General features: G+C 38.9%; 1 protein-coding gene across 1 annotated transcript; it reads right to left on the bottom strand.

Moving 5' to 3' along the window:
- Window positions 1–6499: 6499 nt before the first annotated feature.
- Window positions 6500–8274, bottom strand: LOC124051793 (neuropeptide FF receptor 2-like). Its single transcript, XM_046375464.1, has 3 exons — window positions 7947–8274; window positions 7646–7745; window positions 6500–7536 (listed from the first exon to the last, which is right to left on the bottom strand). Exons 1-3 carry the CDS (start codon window positions 8272–8274, stop codon window positions 6663–6665), a joined length of 1302 nt encoding a protein of 433 aa, XP_046231420.1. The 3' UTR covers window positions 6500–6662.
- Window positions 8275–15701: the final 7427 nt, after the last annotated feature.

Here is a 15701-nt window from a genome sequence, read left to right as displayed (position 1 = left end):
GATTCGCCTCACTTGAGCGGCGACCTGTTTACTTTGGTTCTTCACTGCTTCACATTTGTCTGAGTCATTGTTAATATCAAAAATATCACAGACTGGAGCTTCTGACAGCTGTTGTTTCAGTATTGACTGGGTGTCAAAAATGTTGTGTTCACAGTGCAGTTAAATATCAGTATGCATCGGCAACAGTGTGTGCTTGTATTAGAATTTAAAATACGTAACAGCAAAAATCAAGTGCAATTAAGCATTTTTGCTGGAGCTGCTGCCTTGAAGCTCTGCGGTTTCACATAGAAAACAAAGCATGACAGCATGAAAAGCACAAGATCCTCCTCTCACACACCCCCTCTTCCCCCTCATCCATCCAAGCTTTTGTGTTAGGGGTTTGGATAGGAAAAGCATACATTTTTAATGCACTTTCTGTGGCACACTCACTTTTAGCTGGGACAGCTTAAAATTTAAGATATCACCTGAAAATCTCAGTGACAGAAAAGAGCTGTTGAGAAAAGATAACATTAAAATTTTGTGTAATTAGTAAATAAATTCAGTACTAGTACATTGTGTATACTGTGTAATCAGAGCATCAAGAGGGTTGCCTGCTTGAAACTATGTGAGTAGTATTTTGTATCAGTCAGATACATATTTTTGTTTTCGAGTGAAATAAGTCAACAGTTGTTTGATGGATTGAAACTGTGTCTACAACTAATTACAACTGTGTCTACATCGGAGGCGTGACGTTAGCAGCGTGTTCTCGAGAGAACTGGCAGCACTCACAACCCAATGTGCAATCAGTGTAGTCTGCACACCTAAAACAGAGGAAAACCTGAAGCCTAAACTTAGGTCATGAGCACACGCATATAGCATAAATAAAAGCAAATGCTTTCTCTTCTCAGTCGTTCTCTGTATGTCCACATTCAAAACCCCACAGGAAGCTCATGAGAATATCACTCAAAGTCTTAATGTGCCACTTCCAATATAAAGTTTGTATCATCTTGTTCAGTCAAAGGGGATTCTTTGCAGTGTTCCCCAGGTAGGCTAAGATAATGAAAACCAAATAAATCAATTAACAGTTGTGAGATATGCTCCTTAACATTTAATGAGGTGTTAGATGCAAAAAGCTCCTCACAGATAGAGATTAACAACATCCTTAGTGTGAGGCAGCTAAAAGGCGTGGTAGGCTCTTACAGTAAATAGCTCTGGGATACGAAGTGGCACGTATGTCTTCTTGATGAAAATCTCACATAAAATGACACATAAAGCTAATGGAAGAGCAGGGATAGAGATATAGCTGAAGGTAGATGCACTAATGGATTTTGGAGATTAGTGGGCCCAGAAGGTGACTTTAATCTGCTGAGAAGACAATCCATTTTCTCTATACCCATAGGACACAGAATTTTAATAGATAGTTAGTGTGGTACACATTTCACTAATAACCTGTAATATCAGTTGATCACATCACTGTCAGTCTTGGTAGGAAAACGCAATCATTGACCTTTGATTTTATGGTTCATTTGCCAGAGTTGAATCATTTTGAATGCATCATCATTTATATGATATCTTGTATTTATTTTTCCATTTCCAAGTAGTTTCTCTTCTGCAGATGACTGCCATCTATTTTTGAAAAACCGATATAGAGTTGGTCACATATTTTTCTCTGAAGACCAGACTTCTGAACACTGAATTTGAAAGTCACTAACCCAGACTGTCGTCGTTCTTCTGCCTCTGCACACATAAAACACATTAACTGTTCTATCAAGAAAAGAGTACAACAGCAGCATGAGGAATATTGACCTCGACATAAAAGTCAATATTTCAATTATTGTTTTTCCTCTGTCTGCGTTACTGTTCTCTGCTTCATTGAGTACTGTATGGAGAAGGCTTTTAAATGACATTTGAGGTGTTTTATATGTGTCATAGTGGGGATACTCTCAAGTCTGTGGTGGTCTCTTTCTGATTCAGCTAGACTGGTAAATCCATTTTTTTTGCTGTTTACTCCTGTGTTATTCAGTTACACATGTGTGCACTGCTCTTTTTGCATCTTATATTGTCTTTATGTCCCCAGCTGCTGTTTTGACCCACATATTCGTCCTCTTTCTTCAGCAGAGTTTTTTTTTTCTGGTAAACAAGCACTCCCGGATGCCTCGTCACTCCTCTGTCATTCAAGTCCGATTAGCCCAGCTGCAGACCATGTGTATCTTTTATAGCTTTGTACTTGTAGGTATTCGAGTTCAACTTCCATGGGTGCACTGTGGCTGCAAAGATATTATAAAGCAATGATAAACTGGGCTGTCCCTCTTTGATTAAGGTATGCTTACTGTGATCTTAAATGTATTCATCTACTCAGAAATATAACCATATGGCTGTTATAAAGTCACAAAATGGAGGACCCAATATGCAGACACTGATGCAATTGAGAAGGTGAACTAAGCAAACTTTAACCAACTAAGGAACAGAAACAGTCAAATTAAAAGGTGACTCGATTTCCAGGTAAAAAAGGCCCAAACAAAGAAATGAGGAAGATCCAGAAGCAGTTAGCAGCACTGGGAACACAGAACGCAGGGATAGCAGGAAACACAGAGAAACAGAAAACTCAGGGAAGACAGAGCATCAAAGAGCAACACAGAACAACAGGACTACAGGAAACTCAGGGAAACACAGCAGACGCAGGGAACAAAGAGAAACTCAGAACACAGGGAAGACAGCCCACACACAGGAAACATGACAAACTGACAGCACTCACAAGGAGAGCACAGGTATATAAAGGTGAGGTAACAAGACACAGGTGAAACCATTTAGGGGAGGAGCAAACAGTCGATACAGGAGGGAAAAATATGCAGGAAATGAAAAGCTAAACAGGTCACAAGGGAAGAGGTGCTACAAAATAAATCAAGAAACTAAACTAACACTTCAAACCACGACAATGAAAGCATAACAGATACAAGCAGAAATGAACCACATTTCCAAGCAGATTTTTTTCTAAACCAACAAAAAATGTGCTGGACTATACTTCTCAATGTGAAAGACTGCTGAGACGTTTCTCCTTTTGACACTTAATATATTAGTATAGGATGTATATTAAAGTGTGAGGAGAAAAAAGAAAGAAGTCAGTATATTAGTCAGTCAATGAGTAATATACCAGAGGGAGGCAAAGATGTGGTTTCCCAGCACTATCAGGGAAGGTTTCTCCAGAGCAGCTTTCCAGGAGCATTAGGAAATGTCTTCTTCTTCTTCTTCTTCTTTGAAATAATCCATTAAAACGTGTTAGCCATGAAATGACATATGTTTGCTGGTAAAAGACAACTTTGTGAATTACAGTCACATTCAGCTGGTTGTTAGGGAAAGAAAGATCTTCCTCAAATGCAAACTGTGACTTCAATTATGAGTGTGCCAAATCAGAGAGCTAATTTCCTGTTTGTCGCAGTACAGTAATGGATCCTGCTGCTGGGTCACTGCAGTTTTTCTAGGTTTACATTCTCTAATTTATAGGACATGTAATAATAAGGGAAGGGAATATCCTGTATTTTTCTCTAGGTCAGCATATCCTATGTAAAGACCAAAACCGACCATGAACTGGTCATACTAACAAATACTGTCTGTGTATCTAATACTTCAGTCTTCTGTGCCATATTGCTCTTGAGTCTTTAATGAAATCATATCAGTGAATATCATTATTAGAGTATTAGAATAAATATTTGTTATTATTACTGTGGGTGTGGTGTGTGTGGGGTCTGCCTTTCTGTCACAGACATGAAGTATTTTTAATATGAATAATACACATATATTTTCAAACTTCTTTCACACCATCCCACCATAATCATCAAAAACATATTCTCACAACATTCTTTATTTTATTTTTCATCAGCAAACTGACAGTATATAAGTATATTTACCCACATTTTGTCAAATACAAATATCAAAGTAAGCCAAAAAACGGCGGTTGAAACACTGTATATATTACAAATGTATACTGTTTGCATAAAGACAGACACAAGCTATCATGTGATGCATTCAGGCATTTTTCATATTTCTTTACATTCTTCTTGATGCTGGCCTCGTGAAATCAAAGAAAGCAATGAAAAAACAGCCAATCAAAATAATAATAATAATAAATATAATAAATCCAAAATACAAGGAACACATTGCTACACTTCATGGTACTCATAGTGAGGTATTCTCCCTTTTCTTTCGATCCCTGAGGCCTGCTGTCTGTAGTGTCATTGAAAGTCCTTCCATTACCATCAAACATGTAGCACTTCACAACATATGCATCTGTTTACAGAATGAGCTGTTTGGAGAAACACGGTGAATTATCTTGCTAACACTTTACTAGAAAAGTACACAAAGGCCCCTGAAAAGGAGACCACAAGAAACATGGTTCACACCTTCATTGTCATAAGACACTTCATGAGATACTGCATAAACCCGTTTTATATATTGAGCTTAGCTTTGTTGCTACATAGCTACATTTCTTGGAGCAGCACTGCCACCAGGTTACAGTCACCAGAACAGAGGGAAAACAATAGCACAAGTATGTACCACATCACATGCACGTGGGTCCTCATGCATGACACAAACACCGGAGGGACCCGTTCTTAAAACAATGCTCCACAGCGCTACTAGTGGTCAAAAAATTCTACAGGGCCCCTTTATGATTTTGGCACAAACGCACCACATAGCTACTTTAGCTTGTCAAATATCAACCACAAAAAAGTGTCATTATAGTACAAAATAACAGGTGTACAAAATAAAAACAATATGAAAATGACTTCAATTTTCCTTTGGTGCTGTACATTGTTGACACAGCTATTATGTTTGTGATAATAGCAAAATGACACCATTATGATGTGATGATACTGGACCCACTCACAGCTACGATAGCTACTCCAAAGTCAAGTTCACCCACGTATTGTATAGGTGAAATAGTGTGGGATGAAATCTGAGCATTTTTAGAAAGTGTCATGTCCTTGATTCTCTTGGTTCTCTCCCACACTTTTCATGTTGACCCTACGAGTACCTTATGTACTTTACCGCTACTTTGTGTATATACATGCACTCTTTTGCCACTGTAAAGGCTCATTTCTTATTATCTGCTCTGCTTTCATGCGAGGCCCTACTTTATTCACATCTTCTTCTTTGTCCTCGCCCTACTTCTACTAATATATGTAACTTGTTTTCTTTTCTCTGACATGGCAGTGTTTTAAGTCTGCAGATTTCAAAGGGCCCTGCGAGGAAGCAGAGAACAAGAAGCTCTCCAAATATGCCTGCAAATTTTCCCTTGCCACTGCATGTCACTGCTGTCAGCCCAACCCAACTGCCTCAGGGCTCTAGAACATGTACTTTAACTGGAGACAGCCAACACAGTTCTTATCACACACCTCCTTGCACATTACCCGTGAGAAGTGTGTTATTCTGATCTTGGTATCTTGCCAGAAATGCCTAAACGTCATTCTTTTTGAAAAATTGAATATAATATATACTAACATTCCATTTATTGATCTCACAGGAATGGCATCATCTGCAAAAACAATTTGTAGCAGGCATTACCACAGGACAGGTTTACAGAACAACAAAAAGCACAATTGTGATGAGGATGGGCGGATGGATTATCTTTCTGTCTGAAAGGTCCTAATTTTTTTCTCCATTGGCTTGTTACTCTGAGTGCTACAAATACACACACATTTCTGATGGGCTATTTAGTATAATAGCATTCAGTAGTTATCTCACTATGTTGTTGTTTTCATTGTTAGTGGCTAAGTCTGCCATTCTCATGCTGGATTAAAATTGCCTTCTCACACACACAAGACATTCATATGAAAGAATGCATGCATGTAATCCAACATTACAGTTAATGTAATGCTATCTCACTGATATCATTTTCACTTTTTACTATTTCTTTTCCTACCACCGTATCAGAGCAGGACTTTGAAGTTACAGTGAGCCAAAATGCATCCTACAAAACAAGATGGTTTTGGCATTTTAAGGTCAGCAGATGTTGTTGATGTTTTTGCAAGGGATTACTGGAACAAGAAGGAGCAGCCACGATGAGCTGTTACATGAACAGCTGCAGGTGAGGGGGGCTGCACACCTTCAGTTCTTCAAAAAGGTAACCAACCTTACTGTCTTGTTTTGGTTTGGAAAACTTCTGGAACCACATGAAATCAGATCATTGCTGCAATGTTTTCGGACCGTCTTCTTTACTGAACATTATTGTTTCACTGCACTGTAAACAGATACACCAGATGCTCTCCTGTATTGCTGACAAAGTTGCTGTCCAACTGCCTTTGCCATGGCATGAACATCACTTAAACAAGCACTGAAATTTTAAGGATTGCAACTTTCATGATAATACCCATAATGTTATTTTCCTAAACGTTAACTTTGCTTGTTGCTTATTCAGTCATGAATCTTTATTGTTAGGGAAAAACAAGATTTTCGAAACCAAGATTTCAGAGCTTTTAAACCTTTTTGTTTATACTGTTCTTTTCACTGTACACCATGATTTACTTAAAATGATTTATGACGATAGTTGTTGCAGAGCTTGCAGATACATTTTCAACAAATATAGGTGGACTTTAATTATGTATTTCTGAGGTATGTTTTTCATTGTCACTGAGATGCAAATACGTTATTCTCCAGAAGCCTCAGGTTCTAATATAGTCTTAGTCTGTCTAAATCTGGGACACCTTCTCAAGGTCCTCCATGATCAGGTCCTGTTCTTTGATATCTCCTTCCTTACATGAGCACTTCCCATTCTCCACTAACCCTGATCTGACTCCTGAGCCTGGCCCAGTGAGAGCAGCAGGCTGGACTGGGAGCACAGCGTGGCCCCGAATACGATGGGAGTGGGTCTTCTGGCGCTCAAAGTCAGCAGTGCACAGCTTGAACTTGAAAGCAGCCTGAAAACCTCTGCGAAAGTTCTCATTGAAGAACCCATAGATGATGGGGTTGACGCTGCTATTGAAGAAGGCCAACCAGTGAGCTAAGGGATACACGTAGATGTTAATGACACGATGCTGGTGCTCTGTCAGGCTGGCATAGTCGCTCAGCATCATCAGTGTCCATAGAGGAAGCCAGGATAAGATGAAGAGCAGAGCTACAACCAGCAGCATCATTATCACCCGAGTCTTCTTCTTTGAAATCGTGTGACGGCCCTCCATGCTCAGCTTGCTGTTGCCAAGCCCTTCCTCAGATGCAGTTCCACTGCCTCTCATTGGAGGAATGTTGGTCTTGGAGAGGGTGAAGCCGATGCGGGCGTACATGATGACGATAAGGCTGAGAGGAGCGAGGTAGATGTTAGCAAAGAGGACAGTGGTGTAGATTTTTCGCATCTCCTGATTGGGCCAGTTTTCTCTGCACCAGTAGAAGGGGCGGGTGTCATTGTTGCGGCCAACGACTATTCTCACGCTCTGCTCCTTCGTGACCTGGAGCATGACCCCCGAGGGGCACATAATGGACACAGCCAAGACCCATATGACAACGATGATTAGCTTTAAGGTGGCAATGGTCAGTTTCTGCTTGAAAGGGTAGACAATGCAGCGGAACCTGACATAAAGGGGAGTGAAGGAAATGCATTAAAGAAAAAGAGTCTCTTAGGACAAAAGACACTCCCACACAAGCACATTGCAACCAGTAAGATCATTACAACCCTCACCTGTCAACAGCTATTGCCACTAGAGTGAACACAGAGGCTGACACGGATATCCCCTGAACCATTCCACTTAGTTTACACACTACACTGCCAAATGGCCATCCTGCAGAAAAGAGAAAACTGTTAGAACTGTGTGATTGTAAGAACACAAGGAAAAGCAATGTGCTTGAATAATTTAAATGCTAAAAGTGCAAAAGTTGCTCTCCCTTACATTTAAACAAGCAGAATATTTCACCATTTCCAAATAAACGTCAATACAGAAGAGAGTAGAAAAGTTGAACTACATAAAGATGTATATTCTGACCTGTAATTATGTTGTCCACTAGTGTGGTTGGCATACAAAAGATACCAACCAGCAGGTCACTGATGGCCAGGTTGAGAATGAACAGGTTGGTGACCGTGCGCATGTTTTTGCTGCGTAGCACAATGAAACACACCACTCCGTTACCCACCATGCACACCAGGAAGATGAGCAGATAGGAAACAGTGAAGACTGCAGCCACAGAGGGTTTGTGGAGGTAGAAATCAACATAGGTGATATTGTGGAGGGTCAAAGGGTTTTCCTGTATTCTTGAAAAATTGAAAGAGTTAAGGTCTTCCCTGGTAGTGTTGAGACGTAGATTCTGGGTCATGGTGATCTCTGGAGATAAGAGAGGAAGAGAAATGGTGGTTTTGCTCATTTTGCTCATTCACTGTCCACCTGCTGTTCATTTGCACTGTCTACCTCACCCACTTGCACTATACTCCACCCTGCACTACCTTACTTTTGGACTACCTCCAGAAAAATATTTATTTCACTTACTTTATTTTGTGTTACCTTACTCTATTTTATTTTTATTTTTATTTTTTATTTTATTTTATTCTTCATTTATATGTTAATGTTATGTTCTATGTATGCACCAATCACCAAGACAAATTCCTAGTAATGTGAAACCTCTTCACTTACATGGCAATAAAGTCTTTTCTGATTCTGATTCTGATTCTGATTCTGAAATATAGATGGATGGAGATATAGCATCTCCCTTAACAAAATCAACCAATTACAAAGCAGACACATCTTCCCAGTGGGAGTGCAATCCTGCACACCAGAAGAAAGTAATCAGTTGGTAATTACATAAAACAACAGAACCAATCCAGAAATCAATAGTCCAATTCTTGTGCCTTTTGATTTGATTTGGAGTGGGTTGATTGGGTCAACTGCATGCTCTCACACACTCCCTAATTACAACACGCTGAAATGACCAATCTGATCTGAGAGCAGTGGGGTTGGTAGCTTGTCAGCTGGTTATATCAGTCATCTGAATCCAGCATTGTAGGAAGAAAACCAGGTCAGTATTGACTCGTAACTGTTTTGACACTTATGTGATTGATGAATTTTAGATCAGATCAAAGTGCTGCCTTTCTTGTCTGAAAATTGTTTTCAGTGGTATAAACAGAGCAAAGTAGGCCAGGTTTCCTCAGTGATGAATATTTAATTGATGTCACTTGATGAATGAATAATTACTATTTTAATAACTAATTGCATGTGAAATCATGTCTTACTAATTCAATTTTCATACTTATTTTTGTATTTTAAAAATAAATAATTTAATAACCTCTAATAAATTGCCTCTGAATAGAATTTGCCTTAGAAATGGGCTAAAATTTCCCTACTGTAAAATACTTATTTTTCTCTAAAGGTCTTGATTGAGAGAAGAAAACTGTGTCAAGTTTTTGTTTGATTAAGATTCAGTCTGCAACCTCCATGTTTCTGAATCTTCAAAAAGATAAGGTAGATTTTTGATTAAAAGCTGCACTGCTAGTTAGAATTTCTTGCTCACACAGTTGCATCCATTATGCTGCTCATTATACCGAGACTCTGAAGGAGAACTGATTAATATCATATAGCAAAAACCTGGAATTCAAACCTTTTGTGGGCAAGATAAGATGAGTTTATCATTTAATCAGCAGAGCTTTGGAAGAAATTATGGCTTGTTTCCCTTGAAGCTATGCAACTCTTTTGTTCTGTTGTTCTTTTAATAACTGGATGACTGAAATGATGTTGGAGATCATTTCAAAAAATGTTAGAAATACACTCGGGACCAAAAAAATCAGTTCTTAGAGAAACTGAGCTTTATATATTCCTATGAGATACAGAGTTCAGTTTCTTTTTTTTTTGTTTGTTTGTTTTTTATCACTCTGTTCTTTCAAAATTCATCTCTGGTGTTTATCTGAAGGACACGAGCTTAACTTAACTGATAAAAAAAGTCTTCATTTCTCTGACAAAGTCTTTCTTTTTAATTAATGCGTCACACAGCCTTAATATATTCACAGTTTTACTATATGCATAATTAATTATCACAGGAGAAGGTATGGAAAGAGACAATTTCTTCCAGGAGGCAGATTATCTTGGTCAAAGATTCCCAACTAATTCTAAACTAGTCACTTAATTTCTTACCTTACAGAAAACAGAATCTGAGTTGTATTCCTTTCCTCTGTCCTCAGGGGTTGTATGTATCCATCTGACAGAAATTGCACTCATTTAGAGCAACAAGCAGCGCACTCTGCTTCCTGTGTGAGACCCTGTGCATCTGCTCAGTCCGCCTGCCAGGCAGAAACTGCTGTAGTGCTTATAGATGAGAAAGAGGAAATGAGGTTTGCTGGAGAGAGATGTGCTAGGCGGCGTGGGTGCTGAGAGCAACACGTATCCAGAGGCGTTGCGTGAACTGAGTATACCATATATAGAGAGAAATGTCACACTGTGCACTGACTCCTTGCGAATGAGGAGCAAAGGCTGGACGTCCGAAGACACTCAGACATTTGTTTCCTTTGACATCTCTCAGTCAAATAGGTGTTGAGGAATGTCATTACTTGGATCAACACCGCAGTCATGCATAAGTTCTTCTCACCTCTGCGCTGATCAGGTCTCTCAAAAGTCATGTCACACCTTTTACTACTCAACCTTCATACCTGCAAGTGGAGAGAATGTTAAGTGGTGCACAGAAGCCTCTGCAGCTGAATCTGACTTAATTATGGCATTTTCAGGTGGTTTTATGTATGCACTAGCTTAAGTGTTTCTATTAACGCAACCCCACAAACCAGGGTGAGGACCTGTAGAAAGATAACCACAATGTCATTAACAGAACTTGCGATTAATGGCATGCTCGAGAGACAGTTGGCTCAGGTGCTAACAGAGAGATGATGGGTTGAGGGATCAGCAGCAGAAGTGAGATTTAAAGAGATTTAAAGTCAATATCTGGTTGATGAGGGAGCGAGAGGTGAGAGGAGAAGGTGAGGACTGAGCAAACTGATACTGGATCAAAGTGAAACAGCTTGAGGAGAGTTGATGCTTGTTCAGCAGATGGCTGATACCTGACTGGAGGAGAAATGAAGATTAAAGGAAAGAAGCGAGGAGGCTGTGAATAAGGTTGCTGTACATAAGAGGTAATTAGAGTCAGAGCCAACTCTTGCTGCAGTTGCAGTTGCAACAGGAATGCTTAATTATCCTGTTAAAATGCTCCAGTCAAAACGGTAGGGATTATCACCTTACAGAGAAGTGAGAGGTAGGAAACATTACTCAGCTGGAGTTCATTTTTAAAATTTTGTCACTTTAAAAATAGAGCTTTCAGAGTGTAGGGGGAAACTGGGAAAGGTGTAGCAGTAGGTACAAAGAGCTACCCCCTGTGACCACAACAAAAAAGCGATCATGTGACCAACACTTGAGAAGGTAGGTCACATTACTCAGTCCCTCTTGGACTCAAAAATATTTTGATACAATATAACAGACACTTAACAGCATGTTTTCAGATTTCAAATAATTGATCTTAAGAAAATGCCATGTAGTCGCCCCCTCCAAATTTGATATTAGATTTTCAGCCCAGCAATGATGTTAGCATATTAGCATGCTAACATTTGCTAACTAGCAGAAAACACAAAGTTTAGCTGAGGCTAATAGGAATGTCATTGTATTTTTCTGGTCATAAACGTAAGTATTGGACAGATTAAAATTTTTACCTAAAATGCTGTTAGATGTAAAATCATGTGATCACCAAAGTTATTGCACCTCAAGGCTACTGACTAATCATACTTTTTAACTGTGCTCATTTTTCTTCCATGGCTTTCTGCACTCATGCCTCCAGGTGACATTTCTGCTTCGATTCCTCTCTATATATAAATATATATCCGTCCTCTTGATTAAAAGATGCTGATGTCTACGTGTTGTTTGCAACTCATCATTTAATTCCACCTGCCTGACCTCTGCAGGAATTTTAGCGTTTTGTTGACCAAAACACTTTTCTTGTGCGTCTTGTGTCTTGTGCTTTTTATAATCTTTATACTCTAAAAATTTTTGCAATTTGTTCATGTGATACACCAAAATGGTCATATAATGTTTCTGCCTGTCCTCAAGTGGAAATCAAGAAAAAGGAAGCTGGAGAAAAAAGACAAAATAAATTATGAAACTCTATGTGTGGATTTCAAAATGTTAGTAATTACTGTTCTGTTCTTCTCGTTCCTGCTAAGATTTTCATGGCAGCGTGTGAAAAAAATAATTGTAGCAGAGCTTCCCTGCCGGTAACCTTCCAGCACCACCTGGAAAGAGAAATGTACGGTTCACTTTTTATATTATTGAAGTGAAAGTCAGCAGCTTTGTTGCATCTGTAAAGGGCTTTTCAATATTAATGTCAAAGACAAAGCCTTCTGTTGTGTTTGCACAATTTGCAAGGAAAAAAAAGCTTCTAAAATGAGATTTATTTGTATTATAATGCATGGCCTTGTAACATAACTATAAAAGCTGTAGCCTGTGGCACAAATGCGTATGACAGCTGGAATACGATGTATCTGTGACACAGCAAACGACAAAAATATATTATTATCATGTTCCAAATTGGTGCATTTTCACATATGATCCAATTTAATACAACAGCACTTATAGACAATAGACAATAGCACTGTTGCCTCACAGCTTGAAAGTCATTAGTTTGAATCGGACATCCAGCTGAGATCTTTCAGTGGATTAATTGATCAGCCAGCATCTGTGAGTTTATTGTTCTCTCACAGGCTGCATCAGCAGTAAGCTAACATTTCATCATTTTTTCTGTTTTCTCAACAGAATCTTGCTTCCATAGCTTGTGATTGAGATCAACATGTAAAACTAATAGAGGGTGAGAGGTTACCACAGCTCCCTGCAGTGTATGCTGCATGAGACAAACTCCTGAGTGTAGACAATACATGGTTACTGTAGCTAGTTCCGATATGGAGAACAAGGTTTGCAGGAAGATGTTTACAATAATTATGGCTTTATTAGGCCTACTTTGTTGTTTACTTATTGAATGAATAAATATGGCCATGCACACATAGTGAAGTCTAGTGCAGAATGCTGCTTTTAAAATCCTACTCAAGTCCCAAAAACATTGATTATTTAAAGGGTTACATTATTATATAATACCAATACCAATACCAATAGACCTCAACCCCATCCAATACCTTTGGGATGAACTGGGGACGGAGATTGTGAGCCAGGCCTTTTGGTCCAACATCAGTGTGTGACCTCACAAATGCTCCACTGCATGAATGGGCACAAATTCCCACAGAAACAAATCTTGTGGAAGCCTTCCCAGAACAGTGGAAGCTGTTATAGCTGTAAGACCATCTATGTACTAAGAATGTAATTTCATTAAAGCCCCTGTTAGTGTAAAGGTCAAGTGACACTACTTGTGTCCATATAGTGTAAAATAATCATATTTTTTGTAGAAAAACTGTAAAATCTGTAAAGTGACTGTAGCTGTAAATAGTTCGATATTTAACCTGCAATAGTGAAAATGAATAAAAATGGAAATAGTAGTTTATGGTTTAAATAGAACAATAATTACAGGCTTTAAAAGTCATAAAGAAAATGTGTTACAATGTGACTCTCTGCTCCGTTTACCTCATAATTAAATTGTCTTCCTGAAGTTCCCCTCCTCATTTTATTATTGAAGCTCCCCCTGAGAACTAATTGCATAGAACTGTTTTTCACATCTGCATCTGATTTCACGTACATATGTTTGGCAATGCTTTTGATTTCTCTTACACATTGCAGTGATAGCATAATTACATGCTGCTCTTGCTGTCATCAGAATACCAAAAACAGATTACCAAACCTGAGCTGCTCTCCTGCAGCACTTTTCTTTTAAGATCGTGTGCCTTACACGACAGTTAGAACACAGTTATTAATGAATAGACATGGCAACATGTCAAGTTGCCATGTGTGAGTGGCAGACAATAAAATATAAAAATAGATGAGTTTCATCAACTGTGATATAATGAATAGCCAGTCCATGATTGCTTTCGCTGGCGAATTGAAGGACAGTTCATTTAGAAAAAAACTGGCTTTGTGGTCTTGTTAAACTGCCTGTAACACCCAGAAGGAACACATACTAACGGCTCCCCTCAAATGAGAAATGACACAATGACCAGAGTCTGGACAGATGATGAACCTTGGAAACCGTGTCAGAGAGTGTTGAGAGCCAGCGGGTGCGCTGTCAGTTTGTTAAGAGTGTTAAAGTTGTTATTGGAAGAAGCAACTGAGCTGCACATCTATTTCTATAGGGCTCCTCCTGAAGTTGACTCTTATCTCCACAGTTTTGAGTGTAATATTTTTAATTTAATCAACGATTCCACTGTCTCTTTGCAGAGTTCAAACCACAAACAGTGAGCCAAACAAGAACTTTCAGAAAATGAAAGCACTCAGTTGTCTATGGACTCGTCCAAACAGAAAATCTTTGTACCACCATGTTGTGAAGAATTGCTAACAACTTTTAAAAACTATATACAACCGCAGTCTTGATTTAACAGCGTTTATAAATGGCTTGCTAACTTTTACTACTCCAGATTTGATGGCTTATTAGACAGTGGAAAGAAAGCCATGAATATTTAACAATCGATTATCAAATTTAGTAAACAGAACAAAGGGCACCAATGGGATTTTTCACGACGTGGAAAACAAAAGCTGTTCTTAATGCTGATAACTGAGCTCAATCAGTAAATTATCTACCATCATTAAAAAACCATTGGTTAGAACTTAAGCACTTATTAGAGTGAAAAACCTCCAAGCACTGTCATTTCAGATCAACACAGGTATGCATGCACATGTCACCTGTCGCCCTGCACACTTAAAACAAATAAACTAAACCGAGATGGCCTCTGTGACTTCCTACTTGCCCATAGCAAGCATTCGGCAGCGTTTTTAGTATCAAAGATGATGGTAAACAATGCAAATCATATAACTGAATACAACTACAGCTTCAGTGGTCTCATAGTGAGGCAGCGCTGATTTATTTGCTGTTGTCTCAGTGGATTGCTCAGTGGAGTGCTGATGGGATCTCGACTTCAAACAGGCAGCAGATATTGCAACAGTATTGCATTACGAGGCAACAGATTTCTTATATTATGGAGAAGCAAAAATATTAAAATGGCTTTCAGTGTAATGCAATTCCATACAACACCACTACCAAGTACTAGAATACTACTGAATGTACTTCCAATTCTGCAGTATTGGATTGCAGCACTTTGTACTGGTGTTTCTGTCTCTCGGATGTCAGACACCTTTAACAACTGCAACAGCTTGCATTTGCTACTTATACATTTGTTTTATTTTCTTTTGTTTTCATATAGTCAAATGTTAAAGTGCACATGTGACATCGGCAGTAATCAAGAGGATGTCAGATTACAGGGAAAAAACAAAAAACTTTATAGAGGTGACTGCTGTGACGTCAGAGACAAGTCAGGCGATCCCCTCCTGAGCTCTGTCACACCATCGCTCATATTTAGTCACCTAGGCAACATCTCCAACAAAATTAACCTCAGTGAAAACAAGGCTGTTCTTTTCAATACAAGGAGTTAATTATTACATTTTTTTTTGTCCTCTTGGCAATGTGAAGAACACAGTAACTCCCAGTAATGAGCCAATTAGCTTCATTATAGCAGATTCAAGTCCTGTGATCGCGGAAACTATGCAGCCTTCCTTTCTTATCTTTTGCTGCCAGACTAAGCACTCACAGCAGAGTGTGAAGATGGTGACAACAGCTAAGCTCTTCAACCC

This window comes from Scatophagus argus, chromosome 20 (genome assembly GCF_020382885.2).
Source record: "Scatophagus argus isolate fScaArg1 chromosome 20, fScaArg1.pri, whole genome shotgun sequence".
Taxonomy (NCBI): Eukaryota; Metazoa; Chordata; class Actinopteri; family Scatophagidae; genus Scatophagus; species Scatophagus argus.
Note: the sequence above shows the minus strand (reverse complement) of the source record. Positions and strands in the feature narration are given on the sequence as shown.